At 42.4% G+C, this 18,974-nt stretch overlaps 1 protein-coding gene across 4 annotated transcripts in view; it reads right to left on the bottom strand.

Moving 5' to 3' along the window:
- The window catches only part of DIP2C (disco interacting protein 2 homolog C), a 359,853-nt gene that overhangs the window by 124,023 nt on the left and 216,856 nt on the right, over window positions 1–18,974 (bottom strand). For 3 of the 4 annotated variants that reach the window (XM_060005263.1, XM_060005260.1, XM_060005261.1), the window contains 2 exons: window positions 13,108–13,317; window positions 2,268–2,402 (listed from right to left, as the gene is read on the bottom strand). In XM_060005263.1, the coding sequence (XP_059861246.1) occupies window positions 2,268–2,402; window positions 13,108–13,317 (345 nt within the window). Of the gene's footprint in view, window positions 1–2,267; window positions 2,403–13,107; window positions 13,318–14,900; window positions 14,941–18,974 lie in introns of those variants that run through there. The other variant, XM_060005262.1, reaches the window with a different exon arrangement.

Here is an 18,974-nt window from a genome sequence, read left to right as displayed (position 1 = left end):
GTGACCTTGCTAGGAAGCCTTGAGAGAGCATAAAGATGTAGCAGAAATGATTCCCTTTTACACTGTGAACTGTCCTGCTCTGGTGACCTTGGGAAAAACTCCAGACAATAGACTGGGCTCGGTCCCACCTCTATTCCTAAAACAGGGTCTGTCATCTCCTAATTAATACCGTCTCAGGGTCCCCTGTGTCCTTGGGGGTCAGAGAGCTGATTAAGCAGTGAGACCCTCCCCAAGTCCCAATCTCCCCTGAGACCACCTGTGCTCAGCCTCCAGCTGCCGCCCCTGAAAGTAAGGGGACTCAGGTTCTACAAGTGCTGCTGGCAGGCCTTGTCCTCTTGCAGGTAATGGCCAGGTCCCTCCTATATGTCTTTCAGACCCACTCTCCTGAGTGAACATTTAGGCAATGCATTCTAGAAGCACAGCAATTAAAAGTCTCTAAATTCAGTTTCTGATATAATACAGAACTTACATATATTTATCCATGTGTACTGAGAAAAACAGACCCAACCTTATAATACATTTCTCATGACAATAAATGTGACATCGTTTTCAAAACTGAATAAGTGAAATGATCAATGAAAAAGGCATGAAATTTAAAAAAATTTTACATAACCCAAATAAATGAAAAAAATGGAGCACCAAGAGGCTGAATCCGTAACTGGATCACTTGTACTCTCTGCAGGCAGATTTCATTCCTGCTGAACAGTGCTTGGAAACCTGAACCTGGTAAATATGAAGGCCTGGAACCTTCACGGTTCTCAGACAGAAGAACCACAACCAGAGAGGGTCTTTCCCATACTGACCGAGGCAAAGCCCTTCCTCCACGGCACAGTGTCACAAGAACAGAACTCAGCTTTTGGAACGAGTATGACAGAATTCAAGGAAATTTTTCTATCCAATAAAAACCATTTTAACAGATAGTCTCAAATTACTCTATGGGCACTTTCAGAATTGAGACATTAAATATTTTACAATCTTGAAAATACATAAAAATATACAACCCAGAATTCTCAATATCTAAACACAAAATTTCCCCATTAAAGAGTCCCAGTTAATCTGGTTTGGATGAATCAGAGATCATTTCACAAGGCCACTGGTGCTCCAGCTTAATTTAGAACACACACAAATCATCCTAGGACCCAGCCCAGGGCTTCTGATGTGTTAGGTCTGGGGTGTGGCCCAGAATCTGTTTTCCAACAAGTGCCCCATGTGGTTCTGGTACGAGACACCATCACAGCACTGAACCGGACAATAGATGAATTTACCTGGGGGAGCAGGTGAAGATGATGAACTTCAAAGACAACAAAGTTACTAAAATGGTGATGAAAAGAATAACAGTAATGACCAATTCAATAAACAATGAACTTAGTAGAGGACTAAAGCAAACCTTGATACTGAGAAGCATTCCAGGGAAACCAATCATACTGGAAACTGGAGTGACTTCAAATATACTAACAGAACTCAGAACCTAGCGACCTTGGGCTCTGACCACAGTGAAGAGGCATCTGCCTGTTAGAGGCTGGGTCCAGGCCTCCTCATCACCCCCGAGTCATCGTGTCATGGACACAAGCATAGTGGGATGGATGGCACACAGAGGCTATTTTGGCCATCTTCCAAGAAAATAACACTTTATATCATCATCAGGTTCCAGTCTAACTTTCATGACTCTGGAAGGTCAATGAAAGCAGAATAAAGCATGAAATTCATGTTCGAGTCTGTCACTTTAGGATGGGTAACAGGAATATGTCAGAGCATACCAAGATGAAAGATTCAAGGAATAAGAGAGAACCCGAATGGCTGTATTTATCAAATCACCAATACTTTTTCCAACATGGAGGAAAAAGGACCATCTTCCTTCCAAAGTCTAAAGCACCATTCTGCCCATCTCTGTGCATTATTTTGGTTGTGTTTAGCTCCATCTTGCCCTTCCAAGTAACCATTCACAGTCTTAACACCTGCACTAATTTTCTAATTGTGGAATCAACATTATTCATTAGCAAAAACATCAGAATTTTATCAAATCTTTTTATTCTCATGACAAAATTCCTACAACGTTGACATTTTTCCTACAAGGAATAACTCTTGGCCCCCTTGGAGATAGCTTGCACTTCCTTTAACTATGCCACCTTCTAGGAAGGCTCATAAAGAACGTGATGAGTCAATGAGCCGACTGTGTCACTAGAAGAAACACATCCAGTCAGGGCACAGAAAGCACGTCAGCAGAACTTAGAATTTACAAAGGAGGAAAAACTTGCTGGAAGACATACCGTCGCCAGTCTCCATGAGCTCGGCATTGCCATACTTTGGGGCTGTTCTTGACGTCGTAGAGCCCTGCGGCCTTTCTACTTGTATTGAGTGTTCTGAGGTGTAAGTGGTTACGTCGGGAGGTGCAGAGTGATTTTCTGTAAAGAAGCAAATTGTAAGTTTTCTGGTTATCATGATACAGTTATTCTGAAGCCTACGTAAGCAATAAGGTTTCAAAAATGCCACATCCTAAGAAGAGAAAAAGATTCTGAATCAAAAACTACTACAAAAATCTCAGCATAAAGATGATCTTTACAATAATAACATCACTACAGGTGCCACATCAATGAATCACTGTTGCACTTTAATTAAAATAATGTCTTCAACTGGCCAAAGGAAAAAGACACTGTAAGTTATGTGTTCATAAAGGAGTAATTTTCTTGTCAGTCATAGTAGAGGCAGTTAAGAGCTCAAGCTTTAGATACAGAGAGCCTGGGGTTTGAATCCCAGTTCTGCAAATTCTTGAGACCTTGGAAGCATCCTGATCTCTATACCTTGGTTTCTTCATCCATCAAATGGGAATAATGGCAACTACCTCCTTGTTGGGTAGATTAAATGAGTTAACATATGTAAAGTACTTAGAACATTTCTTGATAGAAGGTGAACATTTAGGAAATAGTAGCTATTTTATTATTTGTTTTAGCATGAATAATACTGAACAGTCCAGTCATTCAAAAAATATCTGTTTACATCTAATGTGAATGGTGTGCCGTGTTCTGCACAATGAAACGTACAGCAGGCCTTCCCCATAACATTATTTGATGATAAAGTTAAGTACTTAAATGGGGAAAGCATGATTTTGTATTTATTACATAAGACATTAAGGAGAGCATGTCAAGTGAGAATGTCCATGTCATTTTATACGTACTAAGTTCTAATAATGAGTATTATACTATTAATTTTGATTTGTTAATCCTTACTAGACAAAAACTTGTCGAGATTCTATAGTTCCACGTGACAGAAGCACAACATTTTATGCTGTTAAAAGGGGAGCAGGTACTGGAAGGCCTTTCTCCGCTGTACACTGCCCACCTTGGCATTACACGTGAGGGCCAGTTTAAACTGTGAAATCACTAACATAAAGCACAAGAATGAGGAAAAACAGAGCACCGAAGAGATCACATAAAGGACGCTGTTTACAGACTGCGCTAAACTAGAAGCTGGGGCATGGCCTGTCGACTCCGCTGGGAACATACACATCGGGGACTCAAATTTTAGCCGTTCTGCAAATGTCTAGACCTCGAGAAGCCCACGGGTACTCATTTGAGGGTGCAGGTAATTTTAACAAGTAGGCAGATTGGCAAGTACCCAATCCGCCAGAAGTGAAGACTGACTTCTGTGTCAGTGAGCCTGTGTATGTTAAGGGACATTACACTGAGTGAGACTTGAGGCCAAGGAATATTAATCTGAATTCCTAAGCAAGCTTCAAACATAGCAACCAGCGTGACCAATGCCGGTGCTTGGACTTTGGAGACCCTAAGTCCCAGGCACACTGACCAGTAAGTGTGTGGAAATGTGCACGGGGGCTGAGGGCTGGGCCGCCAGCAGTTGCCCAAGTGGTCCTCAGGTCCGCGTCTCAGAGCTGATCACCTGGGACCGGTTACTGACCTTCCTATGCCTCGGTTCCCCATCCTGTAAAAGGGGGTGACAATGACAATGCCTACCTCTGAGTTACAGTGGGGATTAACGTAGATAAACAGATACAAGCACTGGCGTCACCAGGCACACAGAAAGACATGCCAGGAGAGGAACACATGGGCAGTTCTCTGCACCAACAACTACTCTTCCAGGGTCTGAGCCTGGAGACCTCTGTGAAGATAACAATCGGCATCAGCCCCTAAACACAGGCCATCAGCAGAGAGTCCAGCTCCCCATTTCCCATCTCCCTGTTCCAGGAGTGTCCAACCTGTTCTGGACTGAACTGTGTCTCCTCAAAATTCACATGTTGGAGTCCTAATCTCCAGGACCTCAGAAGGTGACTGTGTTTGGAGATGGAGGTCTTTAAAGAGATGATTAAGGCAAAACAAAGCCACTAGGATGGGCCCTAATTCAATCTGACTGGTGCCTTATAAGAAGAGATGAGGACGGAGATGCCCAGAGAAGACGGCTGTCTACAGGCCCGGAAGAGAGGCATCAGGAGGAGAAAGTGCCAACACCGTGAGCTCAGACTTACAGCCTCCAGGATTGTGAGCCACTGAATGTCTCTTGTTTAAGCCATGTTTAAGGTGCTTTGTTATGGCCGCCTGAGCCAACTGACACATACCCTTAAGGGCAATTTCTTAGATCTTAGCCCAGAAAAAGAGTACCTGTGAGAGGGAGGAGGGTGCGGCTGGAATGCTTTATCAGATCCCTGAGGGGAAGAGCAAGAGGGAGAGAAGAGGACCATTCAAATGACCTCTTTAATATTTCAAACACTGCATTCATTCTTCTCATCTCCTCTACCTGTGCTTTTGCCAAATAGACTTCATTTCATGTTTCAAAATGATCTAATTCTCCATGGCTGAGCAGTTAACTCCCTGGGACCCCATATTTCAAACAAAAATATAACAGATGCCAATGTATGATGAGCAACATTTCTAATTAGCCACGTAAGACAAAAGCAGCTAAAATGTAAGTTCACTGCATTCCATGTTACTCAGGTTTACTTGTGTTTACGTTATGCTGTAGCTGCATCATTGGTGGCAGCCACGGAGTCTTTGTGTTGGGCAGCAGACGTACTCACTTCCACTTTGAAGTTGGGAAAAATAACGATTCCAATACATCTGGTGATTAAAAAATAGGAACAGTGACAGCTGCATGACTTCAAAGTGCTTTCCAAATTTATGTTAGCTCCTCTCTCCCTCCCTTTCAAACTCCCCACATATGCTGTCACTGTAGGATTATAAGCCCAGCAGCGGGCTTCTGTTAGGAAGCCAGAGAACATTCTTCCATTGCAGTGATACATGGTGCCCTATTTTATTTTAATAAACATCAGGGCTCCAAGTATTTAACTCTGTTACCTATCTTTTGTGAGTATTGAAAAGACCTTTGTATGTAACAGATGCTCAAGAAACATTTGCTGATGGGTCAGAAAAAGTAGGGTCTGGTTGAAGGTGCAGGGTCAAAGGTCTAAAGTGCTTATCAGCCCCAGGCATGATGCCAATCAGGTCCATATGCAACAGGAGCATTTCAAAGATTAAGAACTCTCATCAGAGCGGGTTCGTATCTTCTGAGCCAGATGACCCACTGTTCCTTAGATCAATTTCCCAATACTTTCAAAATCAACAGAAAAATGGCGGCCAACCTTCCAGCCACCTATCAGGTGTCACCTCCACTGTGACTGCCCCAGAGCTACTGTGACACCTTTGCATCTGCTCCCTGACAGGTGGGTCCTGTCTCATTCACCCCTCTATGGCTTTTGCTCCCAGCAGCCGACATGGGTTCCTTAAGAATCTGGAATCAAGGCACAAGGGGCAGGTGGGAGGGAAGTGTAATTCACCCATCTTCCATGATAGTATCTGCTGTTTTGGAGCCATGAGCACCAGGGGTCCCATCTCACTGCATCCCCCTCCCACTCCGGATTTTAGTCTGTTACTCTTGCCAACTATCCACCCGTTTTGGACAGCTGTTTTGGCCATGACCGTTTCAGGTTACTAGCTGGTCTTCCTGCTCAGCTCTGCGTTGGAAATTCCCTGCTTCCTTGAACTAACTCGTTTCTCATCTCCTGCTCTTGCAGGCATCCAGCTCAGTCCAGCTCCTGTGTCCTACTCAGATGCTGAAGTTGTACAACACCCGGCTCAATGTCGTTTGCACTCAGCAAATGTTGGAGTGAAAGTTCAAAGAATGAATGAACATAAGAATGAATACACAGGAACACTTGACGACTAGAGATAACATGCTCCTGGTTCTCACACCGCTGAAAAGCAGCTTTCTTTAATTCTAACTATATGACTGGGAACCTCAGGGATCAGTGGTCAGAGATCCTACCTCCCAGCCTGTTATTTTTCAGTCCCCAAATAACTTCTAAATTAAGAGAAGAAAAAGAGGAAATCTGGTTTTCACATGTAGAAAGCAACGTGCTCGTGGTCCACTAACTGATGATAGATAAGGAGAGACGAGTTCAGAGGGACCCAGCCTTCCATCTATCAACAAGGCCCCTCCCGTGTCTCTTACGGTCCATCCAACCTCCACAGTCACTGAGCAGAAAGCGATACAGGCCCTCAGACCACCCGTCCACCCAGCTGCCCTGGCTCCCTAAGATGACATGGCTGTGCCCTCCACATGGCAGCAGAAAACCAGGTTCCTCAATGAAAATATGGAGGTGACAGGTGGTGAAAGGCATCTGCAACGATGCTGAGGGAAGGAGCTGGCCTCACGGCAGAGCATCCAGCTTGGCTGCTGGAGACGATGCTCAGCTGCCCACTGCACCGACCCATCTTCCAAGCACAGCTCATGAGAAGAGCAGGACTTCCTCCTTGGTTTCCCCAGCAATGTCCAACCTCCCTGGCTCTGACAGAAGTCCCCAACAGGAGAGCTCTACTGGTGTCTCACCCATGTGTCATATTGACGCATGACAATGTAAGTGAGGATTTATCTCCTTAATCCTTTAATAATCACTCAGGGACAGAACAGTATACTCTGGTTACCTGTGAGAGTGTGTGTGATACTGCTAATGGCGATTCACAGCTGCTTTTCAAATGTGCAGACTAAACCTGGAGATAGTTAGAAAGGGCTCAGTGGTTCTATATTCAAACATTTCTCTCAGCCAAGGCTCCCAGAGGTTGACTTTAGAAGCATTACACAGGTTCTCAGAACTGGAACAGCCTCCCTCCCACATTTATGCCACAAAAATCCATAAAGATGGGATAGTTACTGTTAGACAAATCTCGGGATGTTCTAATATCAGAACAGAAATCTTTAACTTCAGTCAAGAGCTTCTTGACTTTTATATCTGCAAATTCAAATTCATGCTGAAGGGCTCCAATCATCACAAGCCTGTACAGACCACAGACCCAGCAGGATTGTGATGGGGATGCTGGAACTTTTACTGTTTATGCAAAGTTTAATTGCATTTCTGTCTGCAAAGAGCTCTTGTTCTGTTTTTAACAAGCAGGGCCAAGCTGGAACACAGACACTGAAGAGGAAGCGGGACTGGAGTGTCACGAGCAGGTGCTCCTACACCTGACAGATAGGAGTCTGGTTCCTGCTGACCACTCACTAGCTGGGCGCCCTTGGCATCACATCCACCTTCCTGAGCCTGGGTCTTCTCACCTGGGGAACAAGAGTGCTGCTACTCGCTCCTCACCAAGTCTGAGGGCACAAGCGACACTACACTGTGACATTCTGCAGTGACGGTGACACTGCCATCCTCGCTCTCAGGCCCAAAGGCTCCCGCTCTGCCATTTCTCCTCTTGCGTGGGAATCCTTTCCTCTCACGAGTTCCAAGAAAGAATCTGTGAAACTCATGGCATTAAGTGTAGATGACTGCATTTGAACACTGGGAGAAAGAGAAGAACTGAATAGACATCTTTCTATTTGGTTGGCTGTGTGCACCAACGTGTGAGCGGCAGGCTCCGAGGTACTCCTGCAGCGTGGAGTAGGCACTGGATGAAGGGTTAGGATACTTGTGGGTCAAAAATCATTACTTTGATTCTAAGTATAAAATCCAAATAAACAAAATCAGTTTCGAGTGGCAAAAATCCCAAAGTGTTTTTGGAGACAAGAAACTGGAGCAGATCTGTGCCCTAACAGCATCAACAGGGCAACAAGGACAATATGAACAGGACAGATACGAGGCTGGAAGGGGCTGCAGCACTGAGATGGGAGGTGAGGTGTCTGGATGCAGGGTCCTGGGAGCAGTAACGGAGAGGAAGGAGGCCTGCAAGACACAGGGTAGCCAAACGCTACCCAACAGGGACTGTGCTGGTCTGTGGAAGGAGGAGCCAAGGACGGCGAGGTCTGGAGCCTGCTCCTGGGAGTGCAGGACCTTGTCAGACGAAGCGACCTGGGGACACAGCGTAGGGCTGAGGTGCAGGGTCAAGAGGCACTCTGAAATGTGGACGGGTGAAGGAGGTACAGATCTGAAGGTCGTGAAAGAGCAGATGGCCTCGAAAACTGTGGGAGTGGATGAAATGGGCAAGAACACAGAGAGACAGGGTGGGGAGAGGAGCCACCAGAGGAGAGGAAAGGACAGAGCAGGAAGGAGAACCAGGGTGTGGTGCAGGCCGGGAGAGGAGGGAATGAGTGATCATCACAGCCAAAGTTCCGGTTCACCAATGGGGGAAGCTAAGATACAAAAGAGAAAAGAGCTGAGCCAGCAGATTTGGGAGGAGCCAGAATCCAGAATAAGGATGAAAAGATGAGACTTGGAAAGGAGCTTTCTTCCCCAGAAAAGGAAACATAGCAAAAAATGAACGGAGAAAGACATGGAAACATCTCAGCTGGAAAAGGATCAGTGGTTAAAGATGTTCGACAAGGGGACAGAAAAAGATCCATGGTGACATTCACTCAATTTCAGTATCTGTGAAGATCTCAGCTTTATTATGAATTGAGCAAGACAATGCAGGATTAGAAGCCAGACCTAGGACCTAACTAAAAACTCCCACAGTCACGTCGGCCAGTGAGAGATCCCTCTCTCTTTTAGTACTGTATCACCCAAAGAGCCACGAGAAACACGCAGTAATTGATGGAAGAGTCTCATCGGCCTTGTGTTACCTAATGCAAATTTTCTTTTCTTGCTTACTTTTTCAATAGCGTGGCTTAAAACTCTCTAAAACAGGAGTTGGCAAACTATGGCTCACAGGGTGGTCTGTCAGCTGCGTTTATAAATGAAGTTTTGTGGGGGCATAGCCATGCCTATGGTTCACGCACTGTCTTCTGCTCTTGAGCCAGCGGAATTCAGCAGCGGCCACAGGGACTGCATGGCCCACAAAGCTTAATATCCACTCTCTGGTCCTTTCCTGGAAAAATTCACTGACCCTGCCTTTCAATCATGAAGCTCTAGATGCAGGGATGCCCCAGCCAGGAGGGGAGGTGAGGGTACAGCAGGGAGACCCCAGCCCCAAGTGTGCAGGCTTTGCTAATATCACCATCCTCGGTGTGTAATTAATATTTTAAGACTGTAAATGTCTGAAAAGTATGGATAAAGAGATTATAAAAGAATTCTTTGATACTGTGGATGATTATACGTAAATAAATTAGGGTAACTTATCACAACGGTGGCTATGCAGCCCTCTGAGCAAATTCCCTAGAACACCAGAATCTAGGTCCAGACAACAGCTGCCAGGCTCCAGGCTAACTATGTATCAAGCACATGGGGGCACATCTATCTGCTTACCAGGATCAGAGGCAAGAAACCTGATGAGAATTTCCTTGCTGATACAAACCGCACACACCAAAAGCAGCATTCGTGCTGACAAATTCTAAGACAGTCCGGAAATGGCAATAACTTCTATGAATACCTGGCTAATGACAACACACCCCCAACACATGCAGATGAAACCCGAATGTGACAACACCTCAGATGTGTCAGTTACAAAGGGTGACACAGACCTTACCTATACATCTGGAGGTACAAAATAAGAGAACAGCTCATGTAGAAGTCTCTTTAATTTCCTGAATATACAAATTTTGATTCTGAATATACAACCATGTTATCTATTATGCTTTGTTCTTATTTCTTAATCTAGAAATGTATTAACAGTTCCTCTTCAGTTTCTCCATTTCTATGTAGCTTACTAATTCCTATGTTACTCTAGTACCTTTTACAAATATGCCTCTTGAAGTTTCAAAGTGTTGCTTTAATTCTCCTGGTTACTCTAAATTATGCTCCTTGACTTTTGATAATGATAAAATATTTTAGAGGTGTTGATCCTTTCCTTTCCAACTGTCTTAAGAACATGACATGCACAGAGGTTCTGAATAAACACCTTCTGGTTCTCTATCATTGTGGAGAGAGGGCCCTTAATGATGTGCAGGCCTTGTCCTGTCTGAGCTGCAGGGAGCCGTCGCATGGCACGTCCATCTTCTTGTGTCACAAATGTGCACATCTCAAGCCTTAGCATCTCAGGATGGGGAACGTCTTGAGCCCTCGTTGTCAGTGTTTTAAGTGTGAATAACAACAAGCAGAGCCATAGGAGGAAAAACCACCTGGACGGGGACCGCATGGTATGCTAAGCCAGCCTGATGGGAGATGCACGTGCAGTGTCCCTGTCATGTTGTCAGGATGGACCCACAAGGACACAGGATTTCATTCCAACAACCACAAAGCAGAAGTACCATCCACTTGTTACAGCCTCTTCATGGTCTTTAAACGCTTGTCTTTCCTCTACCGTTTGGGCAAAAGAGGTTTCTACAGACTCTATCCAAGTACTTCACCTTGAGGGACCAGAGGTACTACAAGTTGGTGGTTTATTTGACCCTAAATTCCTTAAAACACAGACATACACAGAATACTTTCTTATTTGTAGGCTTCTGATGGCCTCAACAAAAGGTTGAACACTGCCAATTCTGACTTTTTACTTCTTTTGCTTTTGCCACAGGAGTAAAAAAAATTTTTTTTTTTTTTTTTTTTTGGCGGTACGCGGGCCTCTCACCGTTGTGGCCTCTCCCGTTGTGGAGCACAGGCTCCGGACACGCAGGCTCAGCAGCCACGGCTCACGGGCCCAGCCGCTCCGCGACATGTGGGATCTTCCCGGACTGGGGCACGAACCCGTGTCCCCTGCATCGGCAGGCGGACTCTCAACCACTGCGCCACCAGGGAAGCCCTGGAGTAAAATATCTTAATTCTCTTTTTCTTATTTTATTATTTTGCCACTGCTTTCTTTCAAAAAGTTTTTTTCATATTTACAGAAAATTCCTGGATACTCTAGGAACTTATCTATGTGCCAAATTAGAAATTACTGAAATGTCACACACTGAGAAGCTATATTTAGGTTACACTGAGTCTTAACGTACCTGAGTAACGCAACCTTCTATAGTTCGGATAAATTTAATTCTCCATGCTATAATTTCCTCCAATATTCCACATGTAACTACATAAAGGGAGAAACAAATGCAGGGAGTAATCTGTTCAAAATTATGGGTTTCTCTTGGTAAGATTCCTGATATTTCCTTAGAAGTGTACTCAGTCAGAAAACACACATTCCTAAGGTAAGAGCGAGGGGCAGAGGTGGAGGGAGTTCCACGTCTACCCCGTCCAGGTGGCTACCAGACAAAGCACACGGACTGAGCCTCAGGGCTATCTCAGGTTCCAAAACACAGAGGAAGAAATTTTAGCATCTGAAACTCTTTAACGATCATATACATTTCTGCTTAATTTTTATCTATGATTTCAAATAGAGGTTCTCAGTACACATTAACCAGTGTATGTTCCCGAAAACATTTTAAACTGAAATTTAATACTACTACTTTGCATGTGAGTGTTACTTTAAAAACTGGAGAATTTTCCTATTTTCTCGTTTTTACTCGCAATGGGTACAAAGAAAAGACATTATCATTCCTCTTCTTCCCACTAAAAAACTAGAGCAGGGAATACTGACTTCTGAAGAAGCCGGCAGCTGTTAACGTGAGAACTGGGACCAGACCCAGCCCTCCCAACCGGCTGCCTGTGTCCTGCTGGTAGACAACCAGTCTCACTGCTGATTCTGAAAAGGCTGTTGCTTTTAACCTCAACTTCATGCTGAGCAAGTGCCACTGGGGCCAAGTCCTGAGAAGTCAGTTTGGAATTCCTCTGACTCTTGTCAAGTAGCCAATAATCTAGAAATACTTTTTGAGTCTGAGAAGCTGGCAGAGTATTTCATTCATTCATTTCACTTACCTACTTTCTAAACATGGAGTTTTCGGATAAGAGGATAGATGTGGGAGGATGCCGTGCACCTGCCCTGTGCTCGATGATCAACCACTGCACAGGGAGGTGCAGCTTCCACGTCCCTGGATGCGGCTGACCCTGGTCCACCCCATTTGAATGGAGAACATACTGAACCATCTTGGCACCACATTCAAAGCAAGTAATTTACTTTGTGAAAAATTTTTTATTGAAATGTTTAAAAATCTCAATCCACAGCTGAAAATGGATCAGACAGATCTGGACCTCATGCTGTGCCTTCCACACCAGATGAATGTGGCGCAGTGAGTGGGGGGCTAGGGTGCAGGCAGAGAAACAGGACCCTTACTCACCCCCTCCACGCAGCCCCCTGCTCATCCAATATGCTCCTTTCCTCTAATAATTCTCACTTCATCTCCTGTTTTACACTATTTCCAAACATCTTACCAATGCTTCCTAACTCTGTGCTTTTTTAAATACAGAGGATCCCATGTATCATGGAACCTACACACAAAGTAACGTGAACCACCCCAGAAAGCTGAATGCCTATGGCAGAAAACCATATAAGCAGTAGTGATGAAAGCCTCCCCTTCCTAAGTAACTTCCAAAGTAAGGGCAAACTCACTCTGAAGTCCCCAGCCTTGTTTATTAGCATAATTAAAATTTCATTTAGGAGCATACTTTAGCATGAGGAGAAGAAAGCACGTAACCAGATACGGCTGCAAGTTTCTCTAACGAACAAGAAAGCATTCTTCTACCAGCAGAGGAGACGTCTGGGATGTAAAGAATAGTAAAACCAAGGGTTTCACAAAACAGTAAAACCAACGCAACAAAGCAGCCCAGAAGCGGGAGTGGGGCTCTGTTCTGTCCCTCGGATGGATTCCATGGCCGAGATGCGCAAATAGAGAAATTTCAAAATAAAAAGGGCAGGGTTACTCAGCAGCCACTCAGACGTAAGGACAACGAGAATAAGACAGACGACTGCCCAGCAGGGCACTCACCTAGGTGCGTCTGAGCCATGACGTCAGCCAGTCTGTGGGCGGCGCCACTCCCCCCACTCTGGGTGGAAGAGGAGGAGGTGGTGGAGGTGGTGGAGCCGTGGATGGCCTGGCTGATCCAGTGCTCCATGTTGATGCTGCCCTGGCTGGAGGTGGGGGTCCCCTGGGAGTCGCCCTGCACCGAGCCTTCGTCTTCTGAGCCAGAGGAGGTATCTGTGGGAGGCAGGTGATCAGCCGTGTATATCACAGCAAAGAAGCACCCCCCAGGATTAGTCCCTCTCCAAACACTGCGAACACAGACCTACCTCCCACACTAACTGATCGACGACCTTTGAACACTCTTGAAAAATTACACACTTTTCAGATGACAAATTATTTTTCACTGCAGTGAAGTCTTCATCCAAAACACCTTACATATATATGCTACAGAAAGTTGTGACATTACAATCTCAGACAAAGACATACTCACCAATTTCCTCCACTCAAGAGTTTGAGGGAGAAACCAAATGTTTTCTGTGTACTCAGACACAAAGGGAGAAGGTCAAGGTGGCGTTTTCTAAAAGACACTGAACTTGCACGTGTTTTGAAGTGTGATGCTCTGTAGCCCTTCTTTATACCGAGGTGTTTCTCTGAGTCATGTGCTATTTTAAGTTCCATGTGAGTGTGGCAGGTCTCATCCTCCTGCCTCTCCCAATCTGGACTTCTCTACCAACCTACATCTAAGGACGCTGCCTCCTCCTTTCAGGAGGACAATAAATCACCATACTACATTCTGTGATCAAACTAAATGCATTTACTTTTACATTTGTTCCTTATAAAAGTTTTTCATTATTTACTTGATTTATTTTGCTATCTATGAAAACTGTGTATCTTGGATTGAGCAAAAACATGTCACTTTTTGCATTAAAATTAATGGAAATAGTATTCATTTAATAACTTTTCACCTAGAAGCAAGGTTTTCAAGCACGAATCGTTGTATACTTGTTATTTAAACTTCAATATAAGAATGACATTTAGGATCATACATATAGGTGAGTTATGTGAGATGCCAGGAGGGAAAAAGGATGAGAGTAGCTCTAGAACATTTACTGAGAATAAGTGAAAGGGTAATTTGTCTTAAATCAAGAAATAGGACTTTTTCTTTTTTTAATGTTAATTTTGCTGTTTATTCACTCATTCATTCATCAATACTTATTAAGCACTTACTAATGTATTAGTTACTGTTCTTTTTTTTAAATTAATTTTTATTGGAGTATGGTTGATTTACAAGGACTTTTTCTTTAACACAGCAATATTTGTGAAGGATATTTACATTGCATTTTATTATCATTGTGACGTGACCTAGGCTGTCTAGAAATTTTTTAGAAGTTTATCTATTAGAAATTTGTTACAGAAGCAACAATAATATTAGAAGGCCAACAGATTCTCTTCCCTTGTCCTTCCTTTTAAAATAACTTAGAATTATAATTTACATAAAAATAAAATTTATATTTTTGGAATTCAGACCTAAGAATTTTTTCAATTTTTTTGAAATTGTGGTAAAATACACATAACATAAATTTTACCATTTTAACCATTTTTACGTGTACAGTTCAGTGATATTAAATACATTCATAATGTTGGACAACCCTCCCCATAACTCATTTCACCACCATCCATCCACATAACTCATTTCACCTTGTAAAACTGAAACTCTGTCCCCATTAAACAGTAACTCTCCATTGCCCCTTCCCCCCACATCCCCTGACAACCACCACTCTACTTTCTCTCTGTGTAATTCTGACTACTCTAAGTACCTCATGTTAAGTGGAATCGCACTTTTGTCTTTCTGTGACTGGCTTATTTCACTTGGCAAAATGTCTTCAAGGTTCATCCACTTTGCAGCATGTGTCAGAACTTCTTTCCTTCTTAAGGCTGAATAACATTCCATGATATGTACAGACCACATGTTGTTATCCGTTCATCTGCTGTGGACACTTGGGTTGCTTCCATGTTTTTGCTGTTGTGAATAATGCTGCTGTGAACATAGGTATATAAATATCTCTTTGAGAGTCTCCTTTAAATTCTTTTGGGTATGTACTCTGAAGTGGAATTACTGGATCATATAGTAAATTCTATTTTTAATTTTTTGAGGAACTGCCATTCTATTCTCCATAGAGGCTGCACCTCTATGCACCTCATTTCCACCAAGAGTGCACAAGGGTTCCAATTTCTTCATATCCTTACCAACACTTGTTATTTTCTGTTCCTTTTTTTTTTTTTTGATAGTAACCATCCTCATGGGTGTGAAGTTGTATCTCTTTGTAATTTTGATTTGCATTTCCCTAATGATCAGTGATGTTGAGTATCTTTAAATGTAATTATTGGCCATTTGTATATCTTCTTTGGAAAAATATCTATTCAAGTCTTCAGACTTAAGACTTCTGAGAATGTATACACCCCTATATCCACACAGAACATTACCACCTCCCCAAAAGTTTTCTCATGCCCCTTTACAAATCAATCTTTCATTTCCCACCCCATCTTTTCATAAGAAAACTACAGAACAATATCATTCATGATATAGACACTAAAATCCTCAAAAATATTAGCAAACATTATCAAGCAACATATAAAATGACCAAGTGGTAACCAGGATTACACATATGAACATGAATTAAGGTTAATTTGACATTCAAAAATGAATTAATGTTATATATCATATTAGTAGAATAAAGAGAAAAAAAAAGTATGTTAACCTTAAAAGTCAGAAAAAGTATTTTACAAAACCTAACACCCACTCATGATAAAGCCTCTCAACAATGCAGGAATGGAAGGAAACTTCCTCAACCTGATGAAAGGCATTCATGAAAACCCATAGCTAACACTGTATATACTGGTAAAAGACTGAATACATTTCCCCTAAGATAAGAACAAGGCAAGAATGTCCCCTCTTGCCACTTCTATTCAACATTATCCAGCAGGTTCTGGCCAGTGAACTACAGGGAAAAGTAAAAATTAAAGACATCCATCCAGATTAGAAAGGAAGTTGTAAAACGGTCTTTATTCACAGATGACATGATCTTATATGTAGGAAATTCTAAGGAACACATGGAAAAATTCTTGAATTAATAAATGAGTTAGCCCCTTCTGCCATGTAAGGACACAGTGAGAACATGGACGACTATGAGGAAGAAGGCTCTCACCAGACAATGAATCTACCAGCACCCGGATATTCTCAGCATCCAGAACTACCCCTGCATTGACAAAGTCATCAATGTGCCCAGCTAATTTTCCAGTTATCCTTGAAGTGGGGGTTGGGGGGGGACTTAATCAAAATTTGTTGAGTGGAGCCTCCAAGAAAGTTCTTTAATGGGGAATGCCTCTGTTGAGAGGACTAAAAGACAATGGGACAAGATGAATTTCTGCAGTGGGACAAGCACATACAGAGTGAGAGAACCAAGATATCTCTTATCAAAGCAGATAGGCATCAATGCTCCCCCACACCCTTTTCTGGCTGGACAGACTGCAAATTATTCCCACCTCCCAGGGAACAAGCACACGTTGATCTAGTAGTCAGAAGTCAAAATCCAGCCATCCAATCAGTTAGCATGCGTTGTCACTGTGGCAGGTGAAAAGAGTTGCATAGTTATACATCTGACTTCTTAAATTCACAGGACCACCAAAAAAAGATATGAAATATCTTTATAAGACACTAGCACTGAACAATAAAAGAATGAAATTAAGAAAAAAATTCCATCATGACAGCATCAAAACGGATAAAACACTTAGCAATATATCTAACAAAAAATTAAGACAATACCTAGTAAAATCCCAGAAGGCTTTTTTTAAGAAATTGAAAGCTTATTTTAAAATTTATTTGGAAATGCAAAGGCCTGAGAATAGCCAAAATAATTTTGAGGAAGATGGAGGACTTCATTACCTGATACTAAAACTTACTATGAAGTTAAAGTAATCAAGATAGTGATATTAGCACAAGAATAGGCATATATTTCAATGGAACAGAACTGAACCCAGAAATATAGTCTTACATTTATGATCATGGTCAATTTATTTTTGACGAAGATTCCCAAGATAATTCAATGAGGAAAAGATCATCTTTTCAACAAATGGGCTGGGCAACTGAATATTCACGTATCAAAAAACCAAACCAAAATAAAAAACATAGATCCTTACCTCATACCATAAATAAAAATTAATTCAAAATGGATCACAGGCCTGAATGAAAGAACTAAAACTATAAAATTTCTGAAACTTCCCAAAGCACGATCCATAAAATAACTGATGAACTGAACTTCATCAAAATGGAAAACTCTTAAGCTATGGGTAACATAACAAGTCACCACTAATTCAGTGGCTGACAACACTGCACATACTTATTATCTTAACAGTTCTGGAGGTCAGAAGTCTAAGATCAAAGTGTTGGCAGGGTTTTATTCCTTCTGGAGGCTTCAAGGGAGAATCCACTCCTTTACCTTTTCTACCTTCTTAGAGCCCACCTGTGTCACCAGCTCATGGCCCCTTCATCGATCTTTAAAGTGTATCCCTCCAACCTCTGGTTCATTATCTTTTTTTTTTTTTTTACTTTGATACTTTTCCCTAAGGACCTTTTTTCCTCCAGTTTTATTGAAATATAATTGATATATATCACTGTATAAGTTTAAAGTGTACAGCATAATCGTTTGACTTACATATATTAGGAAATAATTACCATAGTAACTTTAGTTAGCATCCATCATCTCATAAAATAGAGAAAAAAACTTTCTTCCTTGTGATGAGAACTCTTAAATTTTACTCTCTTAACAACTTTCACATAGATCATACAGCAGCGTTAACTATAGTTATATTGTACATCACATCCCTAGTACTTATAACAAGAAGTTTTTGCCTTTTGACCACCTTCCTCCAATTCCCTCTCCCACCACTCCCTGCCTCTGGTAACCACAAATCTGATCTCTTTTTCTGTTTTTTTTTTTAAGATTCCACATGTGACTGAGATTACACAGTATTGTATTTCTCATTCTCTGCCTGAATAGAGACTTCTTTGATTACAGTGGGCCCACCTGGTTAATCCAGGATAACTGCCCTATCTCAAGGTGCTTAACTTAATCATGACTGCAAAGTCTTTTTTTTACAATGTAAGGTAATATATTCACAAGTTCTAGAAATTAGGACATGGATATCTTTGGAGGGGGCCATAATTCTCTCCACCACAGACAACATTAAGAAAAGACAAACTACAGTTTGCAAATTGTATACCTGATAAAGAACTTGTATTCAGATTACATAGAGAACTCTTAACCAGTGAGAAGACAGACAACTCATTTTAAAAATGGGCAAAAGGGCTTCCCCGGTGGCACAGTGGTTGAGAATCCGCCTGCCAATGCAGGGGACACGGGTTCGATCCCTGGCCTGGGAGATCCCACATGCCGCAGAGCAACTAAGCTCATGTGCCACAACTACTGAGCCTGTGCTCTAGAGCCCGTGAGCCACAACTACTGAGCCCGCGTGCTGCAACTACTGAAGCCCGCATGCCTAGAGCCCGTGCTCCACAATGAGGGAAGCCACTGCAATGAGAAGCCCACGCTCCGCAACGAAGAGTAGCCCCTGCTCGCCGCAACTAGAGAAAGCTCACGTGCAGCAACGAAGACCCAACGCAGCCAAAAATAAATAAATAAAATTTAAAAAATAATAAATAAAAAATAAATAAAAATGGGCAAAAAATCGGGACATTTCACCAGTGAATATATACAAATGGCTAACAAGCACACAAAAAGATCCTTAGCATCATTAGTCATTAGGGAAATGAAAATTAAAACCATAATGAAATACTATTTCATATCCACTAGAATGACTATTAAAAAAATAAG

The sequence above is a fragment of the Delphinus delphis genome, chromosome 2 (assembly GCF_949987515.2).
Source record: "Delphinus delphis chromosome 2, mDelDel1.2, whole genome shotgun sequence".
Taxonomy (NCBI): domain Eukaryota; kingdom Metazoa; phylum Chordata; class Mammalia; order Artiodactyla; family Delphinidae; genus Delphinus; species Delphinus delphis.
Note: the sequence above shows the minus strand (reverse complement) of the source record. Positions and strands in the feature narration are given on the sequence as shown.